The sequence below is a fragment of the Mya arenaria genome, chromosome 17 (assembly GCF_026914265.1).
Source record: "Mya arenaria isolate MELC-2E11 chromosome 17, ASM2691426v1".
Classification (NCBI taxonomy): Eukaryota; Metazoa; Mollusca; class Bivalvia; order Myida; family Myidae; genus Mya; species Mya arenaria.
In genome coordinates this window covers 50,931,830-50,951,999 of record NC_069138.1, presented here as the reverse complement: position 1 = coordinate 50,951,999, position 20,170 = coordinate 50,931,830, and the positions used below count along the sequence as shown (strand labels likewise).

Here is a 20,170-nt window from a genome sequence, read left to right as displayed (position 1 = left end):
ACTGTCCGGTGGTATCATCATCCAAAACCATGATCGCACATCGAATGAACAACAAGGCAATTTCACACTTAAGGAAGCGTTACGCCCTGGCGATCTTTGAACCGTTTCTGTCTGGACTGCAAACAATGTAGGATTAAGCAGCTCGGTAGCACGTGTATCTTTATTTTCATTGTCCAGTGTGCCATCTTCCGTTATTATTGAAAAACAGCGAGGAATACTAGAACTAGAGAAACATTCTTGTGACGTTCAATTTTGCAACAAGGACTGCACATGCGCTGTAGTTGGAAAACCATGCATTGAAGCTGAAACAAATATGTCCTGCGTCGAGATTGATTCATTTAACACGACTGATAGTGACGTGGCACGGTTTGCAGTTTTTGGAGGCCTTCAGTTTCAGCCTTTGACCATAACGGCCTCATCTGCTTGTCTCGCCGGTCACTGGGCGCAGGTCGAACATTCAAGAAACGTTACAGGCATTCATAGATTTGAGTGGAGCATAGGAATTCATAAACAGCCGCATGGAGAAGGGATTTTTGATTTACGAAATGAAATCCCCTGGGTTGATATAGGCTTGCGACAAGAATTTGTTCACTGTCTTCCTATTAATAGATCGCTTGTTCATGGCGAGCTCTACGACATTTATGTTAAAACTTGGTACGGACCGAGTGAATTTGCCATCTTTACGTCTAAATCCATTAAAGTTGATCAAACACCCCCAAATGTGCGTAAAGGTCGATATATCATCGAAGGAATTGACAATTGTGCAACAGATATTGACTTCATATTCTGGACTAATGAGATTTCGGCTTGTTGGTCCGGTGTCTTTAGTGAGCAACAGAGTTATATACAACATTACTTGGTTGCTCTAGGAACGTCACCGAACGGTACATAATTATAAAATCATGTAGACATATTTCAGATTTGAAGCCTTATTAAACGTTAACAAAGAAAAGCTCATTGCATTTATTTTGAATTTGTTCAGTAACAAACATTTAATGAGATTGATATTGTTAACATGTTTCCTTTGTTTCAGTCGATGATGTTTTTGCATCAGAGAATATTGGGTTGAACACAAATATTTCCATCGGTAATCTGACTTTGGAGCACGCCGTTAAATACTATTTTACCGTCACTGCCGTGAACACTGCAGGGCTTCACACTTCGTTATCATCAGACGGTTTCATAGTTGATACGACCTCACCGTCTGATGGCGTTGTTTTTAATACAATAACACATAAGAACGTTGCATACCAATCATCCGTTACCTCTCTAGGACTTTCATGGCACGGGTTTCAGGACCATTGTTCAGGAATAAAAAGTTATTATGTTGCTCTTGTGGAAGATCAAAAGCCCCCTGATTCGAACACAAATTTCACACATATCGGTCTCAAGACGAGCGTTATGTTCGATGATTTAGACTTAATACCTGGAAGCGTTTATTACGGAGTGGTCAAGGCCATTGATGCCGCGGGACATGAAAGTGATCTTATTGTTTCACCGGGTGTCATCATCGATTCTACTCCACCCAAAGGCTACGACTGTGACCAATTTGAACACATGGTTGTCCTCGAATGGTTAGGCAACTCGATTGATAATTGGACAAAGGAAATTGTTGCGCAATTAGAAAAAGATGTCTTATACAAAATTGAAGGGTCTATTGAAAATACTTTTGTTGACTCAGTTATTCTTCAAATTAATAATTTCATGACCAGAATCCAAACTACTCTGAATCATAAACAAATTACTGAATTTGCATATACGTTTGAGGCAATAAAAAGTGGGGCCCACACTATTAACATTAGTGTTGAAAATTATAATATTATCAACAACGTCTTAAAAACAATTCGTTTACAAAAGTGTGCGTTTTTTATTGAAAACAAAGCAAAAGCTCTTCATGTTCGGCAAATAAGATTTGATTCTGTAGCTGTTACTGCTATGATCCTGGATAAAGAAAGTCACCTGAAAAAGGTATGCAGTAGATATTATATTTATTGAACTTAAAGTTATTTGATATTACCTCATTTTTGATACGTTTAACATGATTCCAATAAAACTCATCAAATGTAATCAATTAGTGGTATAAGGTTGTATTTAAGGTTTTGAATTAGGTATGTATATATGCATATTGTGACTGTTCGGGAAGTTTATGCATAGTGTATGACTGTATGTATTTGAAATGCAGTGTATATTTATGATTTATTTTCAGGTACAAGTTGGTGCTGGGACTACACCAGGAGGCTTTCAAATACAGCCATTAACTGCCAATCATGCTGATGTAATGAGTGTGATAATTAAAGGTCACCTCGTGCATGCGATGAAAGTGTATACGACAGTTATTGCTGAGAATCATGCAGGCCTGAGATCAGTTTTCCAGTCAACAGAACCAATTATTATTGACCATACTTCTCCGATTATCACCGACCTGGAGGCTTTAGCAACGGTAGTCTATATAAATGAGTCGGGTGAAATCGATTCAAAAGTGCAGATTAATGCAACCTGGAATGCCCTAGACGATGAGACCGATATCAAACATTGTACTTGTTCTATTGGTAGGTCTAAATGAACATAAATGTTGGTATAAACAGTAATTTCATTTTCGCTAGAGGAGCCAGTGGTCAGTTTAAACTTCGGCAAGGAAATTACTTATATAAAATATTACCAATTTGTTTGATTTATTCGACACGACGATGTAATTCATACTCAACCTTCAATTATGTTTCAGGAATGCTTCCGAATACAGAAAATGTACAAGACCAATGGTATGCAGATACTTTGTCATCGTGTGAGTCGAACCTCCTGCAGCTTCAACACGGCGATAGAGTGTGGGTCAATATCAACTGTGTCAATAATGTTGAACTAGCAACGACGAAAGCTGTAGCTTCCAATATAGTATCTACGGATTTCATTACTTCAAACCAAATGACAGTTAACATTCTACCAGTTAACGAAGGTCTCATCAGCACAATACCGATTTCTGTCGGCCAAACAAAGATACAATCAAACACATCTTTTGTGCAGATCAGTTGGTCAGATTTCGAAGATACCTCCGGCATTAACTTTTACGAATATTGCATATCAGACGACAGAAATGCTACCATTGTAGACTGGACAAATGTTCACTTGAAGACAGTGGCAACTGCTAGGGGACTAACATTACACAATACAGAAACATTAAACGCACACGTCAGGGCTACAAACAGTGGACAACATAGAGGTGAGGCCGTTCATGCCTCCTTAATCACCATCAGCCAACCTCCAGCCTTGTCAGGTAAGAATATATAGTACCCTAAAACGACTTAAAACAATGTCATGACTTTTAAAGAATTTAAGCGAAATTCAGCTTCAGACTAAAGTTTAATAGTGATCATTTTTTTTTATCAGACTGTTTTCAAATACTGAAATATCAAAGTGCACAAAGAAATAAACTGCAACAAACGTAATCTTATTCAGAATTGTCTATATTATGGCACTTTTTTCGATATATACTTGTTTAGAAAAGTTATACTGCTCGAACCTATCTATGGTGGCTACATTTAACTTTGAATAGGATTGCATATATAACTATGTTCATGAATACATTGTTTACTTGTAGCTTAACATGTAAAAGGCATACATAAGATCTCTAGATAGTAAAGTCAGAGGTCATGCCAAGTTGATCACATGAAAAAATGTGGGCTTAGTTAATCTTCTTAAATAGAACTGAAGTACTTGTAAGGCTGAACATTTGTGATATTTTAAAAACAATTATTTATTTAATTTCAGGAACCCCAATGCTTATATCTCAAAAGGGGAATATTATTCATATCGACTGGGAACAAGCATTCGATACACTTCCGGAAATTCCAGTTGTGTATAGCCTCGTTGTGGGATCAAAAGACGGATTCACCGACATTCTTGACCTCAGCTATTACACCGGACATACGTATGACGTTGTGGCTCCGTCGTATACAATAATTTCTCCGAAGATATCAGAGTTGTTCTTCACTATAACATGTTCTTATCCAACAGGCATGTCTAGCGTTTACAGGACAATATTCACAGTGTAATCATTTACTTGATAGTGGCAATGCATAATTGTTGCAAAACTGGTGTGTTTTTATATTTCTTTATTTAGCTTTCAATATATTCATAGATGTGACTCATTGTAGTGTTATTTTTATCTGATTTCTAATTTGGAAATTAATTCCATTTAAATGTCATCTTTCATTCAAACGTGAACTGTCGAATGACAATTAAAGAACACTAAACAATTGGATTTTTTTTGTTGTTTTAACATATATTATTCTGTCTAGTGTTTTGCCGTTTGATTATTTAGTATGTATTTTTATAACTCTTTTCCCGTTTATTGGTGAACGTTTTATATGTGTGTGCACTTGTACATTATTCCGTCCAATGTATTTGCTATATAATTATCTATGCTTGTGTATATATTCCTTTTGGCTTATTTTTCCATTGATTTACTTTTTATTGCTGTCTCTCTACACTACGTTGATATAATTTAATTTTCGCTTCCCTTCATATCCTATTAAATATCTTTGTGTTGGATGTTTCTGTTTTCTTACAATAATCTATAGATCGAATTGTATGACGCCAAGACTGTAAGTCCAGAAAAAAATCAAACGATATACGATATCCATACAATACGACGTACATGACATCACCTATTAAAATAATCGTTCATCGTAATCGTAAGAAGTTGTAGTTGTTATGCTAAGCTTCCTCACAGGCGTAAATTCAATGACCTGTTTGGAAAAATAAAATGAAACATACGCTAAGACATCGCTTTTATGCAGGCAAATTCTATGGTTCAAAACGACCACAAAGAAAGAAATGGCAACTTTGCAAACATAGTTTAATTGAAATTGAATATGAATAATACAATAGGAGCTTTAGGGACATTACCAGCAGACGAATTTTTGACAACACGAGACACATATCATACCAAATAGAACACAGGCCACACATGCACAAAAAAAAACATATTGTTGTCATTCCCTTTGAACGTTTGAAACAAGAACTTACTGTAACTTTAGTAAAGCATTTTGTGTACTTATCTTTAACATCTGTCCCATTATATATCAACAATGTTTGTAAGATCACAAAAAACAGACGAATACGTCAAAAAACATGCACGGCACGTTGTCTATTAATACATACCAGGGTTAATCACGACGGAATTTATAGGAGAATATGAAACAGTTTTAGAGTACTCAATCTCAATATTTTATACATGTATCAAACACTGCAAAGTCGAAATATATAAGCCTTATCAGAGTAAGCTTGAATATAAGTCGAAGAAAATAAGGTACACAATCAAATATCGTTCTGTTAGATCGGAAACTAATATAAAACGAATCATATAATAATGCAAAATATGTATTATCAATATATTTCATCGATTTGTCATCTTTATAAAAACTAAAATCTCAATTATTATTTATATTAAAAACGTATATAAGTAATCATCTTCTGCACATGAAATAAGAAATTAAGACACACAGATTATGACATTTGGAGTTTCTTTTTTGTAGATTAAGTTCCACTGGATACGATACAGAGGACATAGGGATGGATCCATCATTAAAATCATTGTTAATTGCTTAAGTCTAAATATCAGAGTGGAATAAATAGTTGATTAAAATTCCAGGTGCACTTTTACAATACTAAATTAGTGTTCTATACTTTACAAAAAGGCCATGTTTCATAAAGGAATTGAAATACCTTGTTCGCATGAGTAAATACATTCAGGAATTATAGATACGAAAATCAAAGAATTTATAACGAATGCAAAGTTCGATTCGTATTTGTTTTCGCTCTTATTCTTTGTATTCCAGTCTTGGCGTATTTAAAGTTTGTTAAGAACATATCAAGTATGGACAGAAAATTCACTTGTACGAAGGTGCATTGAAACTAAATATCTACAGCAAGACATTACAACACATACCAGAGGGTGTTATCCAGTTATTTGCTGCTTAAGATAGAATGTTTTGTTGATCATTGTTTGTATTTATACTAAAAAAAAACAAAGCTTCTTTACTATCAAATATGATCATAAAATATTTTATCCAAAATTCAGTTTTAGACTGAAGAATATCGCTGACACGTAGCTATGTTATTTCGTGGGGTCGTCATGCATTCGGAAACATTTGACAATAACTCAAAACCCGTATGAATAGGGTAATCACAAGAGACCATGTTACCATGTGAGCGAATGTACATCTTATTCAGCAAATCAAACATTTAATTTACTTTATTAATGTTTGTTTTGTCTTTTCAGGACGACTCTTATGCAGTTGTTCTAATTAATTTATTAAATGAATACATGCTGTAGCAGTAATTGGAGTTACACGAGTATTCTTAAATATGTTGACGCGCCTTAAAAACAAAGTATAAATAATACGAAGTTAGATATGTCTATGTATGAGTAATAACTATGATATCCTCGGCGTAAAGTATACTGTAGCCATATTTGCAATTACATAACTGATTTTGCTTCCTAGTTCTGGGTACATTGACTATGTTTCCAATCTTTTCACGCAGTTTTTAAACAGGGAGATTAATAATTCCTCCTACACCCATTTACTGAGTGGCTCAGATCGATCAGAAAGCGCATATTATGTAAATGCAATAGCAAGCGGTATTTGTGGGAAGAGCTTTGTACAATAGTGTCATCCAAATATCAATATGCTTATCGTGCAATTAGATGTGAATAAAGTCTTTAACATGTAAACCAAACAATGAAGCTAAAAGAGTCCGTCCTTTGAATTTGAAAGCAAATAATACAGTCTGTTATAGTTCAGCAAGAAGATTAAAGTACTTCTTGACGGATGAAAGCCTACATCTTAATATATGATGCAATAAACGGTGCCTAGGTTTGTGCGTAACATGCTGTCGTTTTCAGTAAAAAAGTACAACATTGTGAATGTGCAGACATGTTGTAAGAGATGCCAAATGGTTGAGTACACAGGAACAGTCCCTAAAAAGTTCTTATGCAAACACAAATTTATGTTTACTACATTGTTTGTGGCAAAATGCATGCAAGAAAAGAGGTATTTATATTAGCTCTAAGATATCTCTGTAATCCTTTCCCTGTTTACTTGTAATATGCTGATATATTAACATCATATAAATAAATACCGTTTTAACCAAACTGAATGAAATATCGTGAGTTTGTGTCCATTTTTATTATAAAATGGTACACGTGTACATATTAACATATATTTCTTCGAGATTACGTACACAGATCCATTCTTTAACAAATGCAAACTCATTTCTACCACATGATTTTGTGTCAAACTCACCTGAGTGCAAATTTATGATTTGTTCTTAGTTATACATTGACTTGCCTGTTTCTAAGGGTTGACCCTCACTATTGATATCAAGAACCATATGCATGTTGTTGAAAGAGATGCTGACCGGACATCTTGAGGCTTGAGATATGCGTCAAGAAATATGAAAATTTCGATCGAGCGATTGACCGCACCTGTTGTTCGGAAATAGAAACAAAACTGTTTTAGTTTTCTTTTTTTGTACAAAAGTATCACTACAAAAAACCGTTCGTCATGTGAAGGCATCTTAAATGACAAATGAACAAATGAAGCTCTTTAATTTTTATTCTTTATATGTTTTTTTATTTATTTTTTTAATATCATTCGAACTGAAGGGTTTTCCACATTCAACAAATGCAACATTAAAGATTGGGTACACCATCGGTATGGCGGATTCCGGGCCATTATAATCGGATTTCAAGATGGCGAGGTAAGGTACGCCGGATTTATTGATATATACAACTAGATTCAGATTCAGTAAAAATGAACAAATATAATGACCAATTAAACTTAAGGACACAAGGCAAGGGCCCAAACAACAATGAACTATAGAAACAAACATACTTATATCATCTACACAAATACAAACACCCAAAACAAACACACACCAATACACAAAAACAATAACAACAAACATTCCAAACTCCCCTCAAATGTGTCTTTTTGTTTAATGATGTGATTACCGCCTTGGCAAGGTCACAGAAACAAAAGTCTAACAAGTTCGCCCAACCTTCTATACACAACGACAAATCTGATCAAATCAAAAACGTCATTTTAAACACCAATAGAAATAATTTGAGGTAAGATAATTTGAATTAATCTGCAGATTAAGTCTCCAGATAAGGGTTGGGTTCTCTAATCATTGAAGTACTTGGGCTTTACCTATCAGTTTATTATTATTTGTTTCATTATAAAGTTTACTCAAGTTTTTCTTTATTTAGGATTGTTGGGATAAGAGTGAGGTTTGTGCACGTAAACTGGTTTAAACCACCCAGTAAACTTACAATCTTTTTATCAATAATCAATATTTTCCACAAATGTAGTATTTAATTAGTAATTATATGTGCTATTATTCAAAATTCATGTTTGTTATAAAGGCGTATTGTTTTTTTAATAAGAGTGTGACTTAAACATATTTGCTAAAAGTTGTTGCCGGTTTAAATTGCTCGCTCATTTTCGCGGTAATGCACCCAAAAACGTCTACTGTATCATTACAGTGCACCATAATATCGAATTCGCAGAATGAAATACAAATAAAGTATAAAAAAATACTTTGGTTTTAGTGGAGTGCAACCCACGTAGATAAAGTCAAGAAAAAATGGAAAAGCAGACGTCTTAACCACTAGGCTACCAGGACTTATTAAAAAGCGATGAATATTTTGACCTTTTAACAAAACATTGATAACATCACGTGATAATGTCAATCAAGCAATCACGCAACAACAAAAAAAACGTTATAAAATGTGGTCTTCAAAGACGATATATAGGCAAATGTCAACATTTGCTGAAGGATTCCACCTTTTGGTAGCATAGTTTTAACACTCATGATTTGACCCAGTTAATTTCGTCGTAAAATGTGCATATCACAAAAACACGTGAGTCCCTTTATTATAACCGTTATATATCTTTTTCTTTTGTTTCAAACATTACTATTTTACATCGGTCAGAAGATTTCACATGTTTGTAAATGTAAATAAATTACCTGTTAAAATAATTGCTTAACAGGCAATATTTCAGCAATTATATAGAAAAAAATATTGGAATGAAATCATTTCCAACATAGATTTTATAAGTTAAACCTGATATTTCCTTTCCATTTTGCAAACAAACAAAAACATTATAAAAGCTGTACTCTCACAGATTATTTGTTACGACAACTTAAATTTTGGTCTTGGAAGTAGCCAAAATTAGCATAAATATCAGTAAACCAGTGATATAAGACAGCTGAGAAAAGAGCAGATCGCGGTTTTCATATCTAAGTTCAAAAATTGATGTTTGATTTGCTACTGAGCATGTTTCTGTAGCTTTTTGCATAAATATTGATGACTAAAAGTTTTACTAACGTTTTAAGAATAATGCAATGTTTGGCAGTTTTCAGAACAATCGTGAACTCTTCTATTGTTGGTTATTTCATACGACTAAATTGAATTAATGCCCAAATTAGCAAAATCTAGGATAAACTAAAAAAATATATCAATACAATTTTTGAGAGTCCAGCTTTAAACATGAAATGACCTCATTAACATACAAAACATTTTTATTGTGATGTCATTTTACCGGATAAGAAGTCACTTTTTAATCGTTACAAGTATAGTGTTTATATAATGATTCTTATATCATCTTAGTATGCGTTCTACTTTTAGACTGCAACCTAACTCTTAAGCAAATGAAAGCACAGATGGGTAATTGTTAAGTACATGTACTAGGCTTAAATTGAACATTCGCCTGTTGCAACTCATCCGATACACATTCCATGTGTCAGATTTAGCAATGACAATGTGTCAGCTGATGAGGTTGTTTTCTATGTCAGTTAGATGACCTAAAGTAAAATCTGAAGGACTGAGAAGGGATCGTTCTCAACGATTTCTCAACTCATTCTTAACCATTAAGAATTTTGTGTCATCTAACTATCACAAAAATGGAACATAAACGCACGAATACATATTTTTAATGACTCCGTGTACTACGTTTTGCAATGCATGTTCCGTGATGTTTGCATGATTTGCTTGTCCAACTAAATAAGAAGGAGCCTCCTGAAACTACCTCCTGGCATTGACTTGTCACACTTCACTCCTTGCAACTCTATCTTTACTTTACCAACCTTTCACATGACCATGTACAATCCACCCTTTTAAATAATTTTCATTATACATTCATTAAAGCCCAAAAATTGCATGTAAGTTTATACAAACCACAATACATCAAAAGCAGTTTGAATAAATGACAGAAGCGAGACATTGTACTTTCTTCTCAGTTTTGTCTGAAAAACCTAGATACCACATCCTATCATGCACTTGTGTATGTCTGACTTGTTTACATATATATATATGTTCGTTGAACTCATTTGCCTTGATGCTAAAGGTTGGTGTGAATGGACTTACTGGACACCTTGGAGTGACTGTTCTAGGACATGTGGGGGGGGGTGGATACAGACAAATGTCAAGAGATCTTTGCTGCGAAGCTGGATCTTCCTATTATGAGTGTTTTAAACAATGCGGACTCAAAGATGCCCAGGACTCTGAAACTTGTAATGCTATATGCTATAATAGTGGTGTGTTCAGCAGCTCACATTGTTCTTGTACAGACGCCTTCTATGGGTATTGAGGTAAATGATGTAGCCAACATAATATTATAATATTTATTTTACTAAAACAACGATTTTGTTTTTCATTTTTACAACGATTTTAGGATTTAATGGGTTTTGATATGGTCAATATGATACAATACTATATACTTTTCTTTTCTTTATATTTTTGTTTTTCGTGATTTTTTTGTTTCCTTTCGACAATGATTCTTTATTTATTTTTGTCATTTTTTTCTAGTTCAAATTGTTTTCATTATCATTTACAAGTTTCAATGGAATGAAATAGTCATGTTAATAAAAATTTCTAGCAGTTCTGTATCATAAGGGGTGTATACAGGCATAAAATATATGTTGATTAAACAATCCCCATTTTTTCCTGACAATCATACCTAATGCTACAGATTCGGAAACGCCAACAATGCATGAATTCGATGTATCACACCAGGATGTCATTGCACTTATCAAGGTCCGAGCGTCCGGAAATGCAACATGACCTATTTTTGTAATTAGCTATTATCTGAAAGAAATAGTAAAATGTATCTTATTCAAGACTTCTTCATCAATTATATCCTTGTCTGCTAAAGAGCCGTGTTTATGAAAATTTTCGAACTGTGCTATTTATTTGTAGTTTGATCCTGAAGCTGCCGGAAGTTAACGTCCACTTTACCTGCTTACTGTTATAAGCAACGTTTTTTAAAAAAAATCCTAATCAAAAACATATTTCCACCAACATAATCAGGGCAGTTTTTTATGACACTGTTAAAACTTTTCTTCGCGTTTTGGCATCAAGGTATTCATTTCAAGCTCAACCAAAGTGGAATTTCACAATCTCCGCGATCGAAAACAACGTGTTGTTCTTTCTAGCATGCACGATATTGTTTCTGTAACTGTGGGTGTTACGCAAGGCTCGCTCATTGGGCCGCTTCTCTACCTAAAATTAACTACATAATGCGTGAAATGCGTCCACATTTCTTCTTTTGCAGACAATAAAAAGCTATTCTTTAGTTTAGACGCTCCTATCTATGCAGCAGTTCAAACAACGGTGATCTAAGTAATATTCATACCGGGATGGAAAGATGGCTTGTGTCCTTCAATCAAGCAAAAACAATGTTGTTTGATGTCCTTAACTTAAGATCTCAAGAACTATATCATTCATTTTCAACCGTTGGGTTAGTATGCTGACATTAACTTGGACAATTATTCACATGAAGCTTCAATAATTATGGGAACGAGCCGTCTTGTTTCCATTCACCTGTTTACCAAAACTCTACTTGAGTCTATAAAGGATTAAATATACAAACATAACATCTCCTATTTCATAGCATGTTCCACTTATTGACTCAACGTTACCCGTCGTCTTGGATCCTATTGTTGGCGACATTGTTCTCTATCATCTACCGTCGGCATTCGTTCGGGATATCCCCGTACTATTTGATGTCGCAGCTCCTGATAACTCTTGATTACTTTGCATGAAAATCATGGAGTTCATTATCCCAATATGCGGTGGGGGTAAACGACGATTGTGTTGTGATGCTGACTTGGACGTTGATACATGTACAGATAATTGTTATATAGCAGAAAAAAATCGACTAACAAAGACTGTAGCACAATCTGTTACAATTGAAATGGGTGCAGCTGAACGAGATTCGTTGTGATATATGTAAAACATCCATTTTTGTTTTGCTATTTTTGTTTCAAGAGTAACGTGTTGATTCTTAAATTTTGTCACTGGATAACATGTTCTAGTTCATAAGTTGGATAATAAGTGATACTATATTGAATATAATACAGATGGCAAATTACAACACCCTTTTATAGTAGAACGTTCATTTTTAGAAGCCTGAATTATTGTTGTGTATCATACCACTTAAACACTCAAGTCACTATAAAATAATTGTTTAACAAATAAATAACACTCGTTGTGTCCCGTGTTATGAATTTAGCAAGCTTTACTACAAGAGATATTTTCTGTGGCACAAAAACGATGTAGGCGAATAAAGCCTGTAGTTAATGGGATTATGTTTTATCTTTGCATTTTTTCTTCACAAGTGAAAGGCAAGACAAGCTTTGCAAACGCATACTCATTGAACTTTAGAACCAAATAACAATAATCGTCATGTTTTTCTGCGTGTGATGGAAGGTAAATGATAAAGATGTATTTTATTATGGATATGAATAAAGAGAATGAATGAAATGAGTTGTTCATTGGAATTTTGATACTGAAACTATAGCGAACACACCTTAAACAGCCACCTTATTTTAATTTGATTCCTTCTTCCTGTTCAATAGGTTAACGTCCGATGAAATCCTGTGGTATGTAAATGAAAAACAACGATCCAACAGTGCGATAACACGTAATATGTTTATAAGGAAATAAAGCAAGGTTGATTATTATTCATTGACAAGTTTACTGCTGATTATTGTAATGGGCAAATATTTGCAATTGACAAATATTATCACTCCGAGCGTGAAATTGTCAAACAATTGCTACTTTTCTTTTTTTATTTAAAGTGTCAGTTATATATTGACTTAATTGCATGCATTTGAAGACAAGTGTTCATTAACAATTAAATGAGCTACAAGCGATTCTCCATTTTGTGACCTTTCTGATGTTTTTGTTATTCTAATTTGTGACTGTTTTAGTACACGGTCATCAAGGTGAGCTATCGTGATCACCCTATGTCCGAACGTTTGGAGTGCCTCGGATTAAGTTTGCCTTCAAATCAACTTCTTTGAAATAACTTCAACGGCCCAATACACATATGGAACCACAGCACTTAATATTAACACATATTTTCATATAAATGTTCAATAAGTGCCTATAATATTGTTAATCATAACCATTTAGTAAAATGTTGCTAAGAAAAGAAGAATCAATAGTTTTCCTATATATGTCTATATAAAATTAGAAGAAAGGGTACGGCAATTATAAAAAATGTGTCTCCTAGGAAGGTGCCAGGTTTGCACCCAGAGTCACTATTTTATCAATTTTTGAATGTGTTACTTGATAGCTTGTAGACGTGAATGTGTGCATGCGTGCCGGCCTGCGTGCCAGCCTGCATGCGTGCTTGAGTGTGTTACACTTTCAAACATTTCTTCGTCGCACGAAGTACTGAGTGTTCCAATGACACCTTTATAATAGCATGCCTAACTGCTAAGCGGTGGCGATGATTTGAAGCGCGCATGGAGACCAGAATGCATTTAAGTTCATGATTATGAGTATGATGCGAGCGGGGGTTTAAGTGTAATATGTATGATATTGCATTCTACAAATCTACGTTTATACAAGGTTTTCTGTGTCGCTGTGAAGGGATCATGGTCGAATTGTTCTAGAACTCCAAAAGGTGTCACAGTTCAAGACATCTAGAAGGCTATTGCAAATCATTGTCTGGCAAATTACATATCGGCAGGTAAAAGTGCTTACGGTAAGGTCAAAATGACATGTCGGGATCTCATTACAACGGTGCATGTATGGGTAAGTAACTAATTATCAAATTTAAATAAGCAATGCTTGTCTTAAATGTTGCTCTGTAAAAATGATCATATTAAGTGGCAACAATAATCATAATACACATCCGGACATTTACACCTTTATAAGTAATTTAGTAAATTATGTTGGTATAGTATGGTATTTTGCTACGCCATATCTTTAAATGTTTATTTTTCAAATAGCATTCGGTTATGTAATTCTAATTTAATGTAGTGAAATAGTTAAAAAAAAGCTTAACTTCCTGATATAATTCCCTTCAAATTTAAACATAAAAATAAAGGCTCGCTTACCTGTGTTTTTTGTCCTTAAACAGGCAAAAGTGTGCATTTAAAAACAATGGCTTTGTCTTATAAAACAAAAGCTCAAGCATGTTGAAAATCAATAAGGTGTTGCTGTTTTCTTAATCTTTTCATAATAACAATTATGCACATTTAGTTGCAACTGACAGTGCTGATGTCATTGGAATCCTTGTCTATAACAATCGAACATTTAGAGTGAGTCATCACATGATGTCTCAAACTTGTTTATATAACGAATGGTAACGACGTAGGACGTTTATGCAATACCTTTCAGTAGAGCTCAAACAATTCAATACAGTAAATATTTATTTATTTCATGCTTTACGATGAAATATGGGGTTTTAACAGTGAAAATATCAATTTGATATTTTCACTGCAAAATAAGGAGTGGAAATATCAACTTTCAGAACTACTTTTAAATTCCTTTGTTGTAACATGTATTTGCCTTGATCAAAACAGAACATTGGACTTCAGTAAATTATGTCAAAAAATGTTAAAAAAAGAAAGAAATATTTTATAAATTTATATCAATATATAATTGGAAATTAACAACTTACCATTTATTACCGGTTATCCCGTTTATCAAACATTTTACTGATCTTTGGAGCTGAATGTTCGAACATTTGCTTTCATACCAAACAAATTACAGACAAAAACAACTGTTCGAACATAAATAAAATTTTATATCCTGAAATGTATTTTGAACTGTTAACCGTTGTAGTAAGTAAAATGAGCTTCCTGGAGAATTCACACAATTTATAGATAGATCCGATATTTTTTACCCCACCCACACCTCAAAATGTGTCAACAAACTAGCGTGGAATTTACTCTTTATCTGGAAAACAAACGTTTTAAATCGAAACAGACTGGTCTCTGACAGTAAGATGACTGAATATTAACTTACTATAAAAAAACACGCGTACATGCAGTCTTAAACTAAGAAGAATGGTTAAAATCCAATGAGTATCCACATTTGTTTTGCTAATACATTTGACCTTCCAAATTTTCATTCTTTAAATAGCGGCGTAGTAATTTGGTTTTGTATTCATGCCCATCTTAAAATAAAAAGTGTTTTCATTATTTTTTGGAACATATGTGCACTAATAATACTTCATTGTTTACTGTTCATAAAGCTTTGCAATAAAAAACGAGAGAATATTAAGCTATAGGAATGAATAGCGGAGAACTATTTCTCAGGAAACCGAAAGTAGAAAAGTTGACAGCTATAACTATGCATGAGGGGCGCCCCACGGGTAGCGGCGTAAAGCCCACCCTTTTCAAAAAAGGGGGTAATTCAGAAATAAATAAAAAAAACAAATAAAACTCCGAAAATAAGCATAAAAGAAACAGAAAATTTGTTTATTTCAGTGTAAGATCGTATTTTATTTCGCTCGTGAGCATAAAAAAAATACATTTTCACTCGTGGCTTCGCCACTCGTAAAGTATGTTTTTCTACGACACTCGTGAAATAAAATACGATCTTACACTAAAATAAACAAATATCCTCTATTTATTACTTAATTTCTTCTGCAGCAACAAAATCAACAAAATGTTATTCTGCTTGTAAATTATTGACGAAAACATTCACGGGTAAGAAGGAAACAAGTCGTGAAACACCCATTAACAACCTTAGAAATGTGTCAAAAGGTTAACTAAAAGAGGCCTTCGACAGTCGGAAAGCGACTCATTACAGTAAATTCGTGGTCCAGTTCTGGCTTTCACTAACCGTTCTAAGGCGGTAATCCGATCATTCATCGGTAAAGCTATTTGTAGGTGTAGGTGTTATTTGTACGTTTGTGATCTGTCTTGCAGTGTTGTATCGGCCCTTATACTCTGCCTCTTAACGGAGTATTTTTTTGAATTGATATTTTTACGTGTCCGTGTAGTATTCATTGTATTATTATGAAATAATAATAAATAAAAAAGAAAGTATGAAGTGGTTCTCAGTCGGCTGATGTCGTTTTATCGATCTTAAAACAATTAATGGGTTGTCTTTTTTCATTTGTAATGATGCAAATAAATATATTTCTTTCATGCTTTGGGATTTTACAGAGAAATAACCACTGTGAAAATATCAATTCACTGCCAAATAAGGAGTGAAAATATCAACTTCAAACGAACTACCTTTAAATTCCTATGTTGTAACTTGCCTCGGTCAAAACAGAACACTTCAATTTGAACCTGTGTTTGAACGAATGTTTAAAAATTAAAGAAAGAATTTTATCAATTTATATTTGGAAATTAACAACTTACCGTTTATTACCGGTTATCCCGTTTTTCAAACATTTTCTTGATCGTGAAGCTAAATGTGCGAACATTTGCTTTAATACCGAACAAATTACAGACGAAAACAACTGTTCAAACATAAATAGAATTTTATATTATCGTTCAAATGTATTTTTAACTGTTTGCCGTTGTAATATGTAAAATGAGCTTCCTGGAAAATTCACACAACAATTTACAGATAATCTAAAATAAATTACCCCATCCACGCCTCAAAATATTTCAACAAACTAGCGTGGCATTCATTCTGTACCTGAAAAAAAAACCTGTTTTCAAGCGAAATAGACTGGTCAGAGAGTAATATGACTCATTTACTATGAAACACATGCAGTCTTAAACTAAAAAGAATGTTGAAAATCCAATAAGTATCCGAATTTGTTTTGCACATTTGACCTTCCACAGTTTCATTCATTAAATTGTTGCGTAGTACTTTGGTTATGTATTCATGCCCCACTTAAAATGAAAGTGTTTTCGATATTTTTGGAACATATGCGCACTTATTAAACTTAATTGATTACCGTTCATAAAAGTTTTGAACTAAATAACGAGCGAATAATAAACTATAAGAATGAATAGCAGAGTACTCTTTCTCAACAAACCGGAAATAGAAAAGTTGACAGCTATAATTTCGCATGAGGGGCGTCCCACGGGTAGCGGCATTAATACCACCCTTTTCAAAATAAAAGGGCGTAATAAAAGAAATAAATTTAAAAAAAAACAATAAAGGCTTCGAAAATAAGCATATAATAACATATTTTTTTTATTTCCATGTAAGATCGTATTTAATTTCACTCGTGATACATTACTTTATAAAATGGATAGAATAAATTGCAGGCAAGTTAGTCTTTTTTATTATATCAGTATACAATTTACATTATAATTGTATCTCTTAGTTATTTTCTTTGACTGCTTTCTACCATATGACCATACACTCTACAAACAAGTCATCTTATCTTATATATCATACATGTTTAATATATGTGGGGCCAAGGTCAAAGTATCTTTTTCTAATAAATATAATGTCAGATGTATATTTAATCTTTCTTGACATATCATAGGTTATACGGTTGGTTTGTGTGGTAGGTATATAAAGGTAGCTCCAAATACTGTTATTAAGATCAAGTTTAGTTTGTGTGCCGTTGTGCGATTTTATTAGAACATACAATTTATTACTTTATTACAATTCAGTTGTGTTGCATTAGGTCATATTTTTAATTGTATCAATACTATAGTTAGGAATGAAAACATACGAACAGAAATAAAGTACTTTAATTGATCTTTTACAAAACGTAAATCCCAATAAAGTAAGTAATATGTAGAAAAACCCGATGTAATTACCTTCAATGATATTTTTTTAATACCAGTGCTTAACACGAAATAGTTTGTGTACTCATGCTAATGTGTTTATATATAAAATGCTGTAGAGACATGATGTGCAGTATGTAAATTGTTTCAATGGAAATCGTGGTCGGTTTGTTCAAGAACTTGTTGTGGTCAAAGACGGTCAAGAACTCGTTTGTTTTGTTTCAAATCCAGTTAGTTAAATGACATAGCCGCATGTTTAAGTGACTTTGGTAGAGATCCAAACGAATTTCTTGAATGTTTATGGTAATTTTTGTGGAGTTTAATCAAAATAATATATGCATATGTTAACATATTTACAAAATAGGTTTTTTGTGTTTGTTCTGTTTATGGTCTTTTTTGATTGTATAACAAGTTGCACCGAAACAAATATTTTATTTTTTTGAGTTTTTATTCTCCTTGCTTTTTTGCAGTGTATTGTTAAATAAAATAGAAACATTAGTAATGCATTTGCTTCTTTAAAGTGACACTCTTATTCAAAATTAATGCATACACATGTTCAACAAAGATAACCAATAACTACTTACTAAATAATGTACGTATGAAAAATATTAGCATTACTGATATCAAGATTGTAACCGTGTATTAAAAGCTAGAAATGCAAAACCATTAAATGATTAGTGAGTGCTAAAAGATTTTCTGTGATCAACTTTCGTCTCATCAGGTATAAACACTGTGTATTTTGCACCCTTCTTTCAAATAAACTCGAAATCCATTATTACAACCGTTGTTTACAATATTTATTCATCCTTTTTTGTACAATACAATATTTGTTTTAATTGTAGTTCATCTTATTTGGGAGTAAGAGTGCATCTATTAGTGGTTATTAAGATGAAACGTTGGCCCGTTTGAGGACTTTGAAACGTTAACAGCGTTGTTATCGTTATCGCTGTTGACATTCAAACCTGAACTGCACTCGAAGTTTCATGGACATATTTACGCATTTCCCGTATTCCCAACAAGATTTGAGACATCAATTTTAGCTTTTCATGAGTGATTTCAAAATATGAGCTCATCATAAAAAAGTTCACATTTAAAAGTTAACAACGATGTGTCGTTAATCACATTGATTACTTTAACAACGTTCTGAACAATCGGGCTATACCTCGTTACATTTTACATGTTTCTTGGACGCACAATACTTGTATGAAATATTTTGGAAAACATTCAAGTTAAAAGTCCAGCTAAATTTTTCAATAAGTCACTCAAATATTTTAGTAAATGGAAGTCGATATAAATAACAAACAGTAGAAGTCAACAAATTAGAAATCTGCTTTACAGAGAGAAATAAATCTTGGCACTTAGGCCTACAAAGTGAAAAGAAAGCTTTAAAAGGTTTGTCATTATTGCTTGTTGGCGGTGCACAAGACCGAGAACAAATGACGACTTGCAGGTGCCAACTAGCTATTAATGGCACACCAGAACCACACTTTGCATTGCCGTTCTGTGGAATGTGAACATGTTTTATTCGACAGCATTTGATACTGTTGCAAAAAATAAAACGATTACTTTTTCAGAGTGTCCTGCAATCACCGATTGTCAACGCCGAAGCTGTACAACAGCCTACAATGTCTATTGTTAGGAATGTTACGATGATGATGTCTACTTCAAGCGATACAAAAACAACCAAGAATGTCAGCGTAAGGCATACAAAGACAACATCATTTATTTATGTGTAATTGTAATTGTTATAATTTGCAGTTAAGTGCATAAGTTCGTCCTTGTCACAGTCCATTATTCCATTAAACGCGAATTATCTATTACGTTACAATTCAATAACGATTCAATATGTTATAGACATCTTGGCATATTGTATTTTAAATTGAGCGTATTTACACGTATTTAATAAATAAATTGTATTTGTAACCTATCTCATTTATGTATCAGAATAACTTGAATAATATCATTTAGGGATGTGTTCGTGGAACAACCATTACTGTTGGCCTGGCAGCTGCAATCCGGACAATCTTACCAAGTATTGCACGTGCGCAGCGGGGTTTAATAGAGTTTCAACTTCTAGGGAAACGTTTTGCCAACCGACTAAAAAACCTTCAATCTTAAAATGTGACACTGTGGTTATTGGATCTAATGGTAAAAAGAAAAG

The 20,170-nt window shown here is 33.5% G+C and overlaps 1 protein-coding gene across 1 annotated transcript in view; it reads left to right on the top strand.

Annotated features, from left to right (window-relative positions):
• Positions 1 to 20,170, top strand: part of LOC128223594 (uncharacterized) — a 50,448-nt gene that overhangs the window by 8,705 nt on the left and 21,573 nt on the right. The window contains exons 13-19 of the mRNA XM_052932867.1: positions 178 to 884; positions 1,034 to 1,579; positions 1,883 to 1,968; positions 2,207 to 2,440; positions 2,723 to 2,822; positions 3,104 to 3,268; positions 3,763 to 4,008. Of these exons, the coding sequence (XP_052788827.1) occupies positions 178 to 884; positions 1,034 to 1,579; positions 1,883 to 1,968; positions 2,207 to 2,440; positions 2,723 to 2,822; positions 3,104 to 3,268; positions 3,763 to 4,008 (2,084 nt within the window). The remainder of the gene's footprint in view (positions 1 to 177; positions 885 to 1,033; positions 1,580 to 1,882; positions 1,969 to 2,206; positions 2,441 to 2,722; positions 2,823 to 3,103; positions 3,269 to 3,762; positions 4,009 to 20,170) is intronic.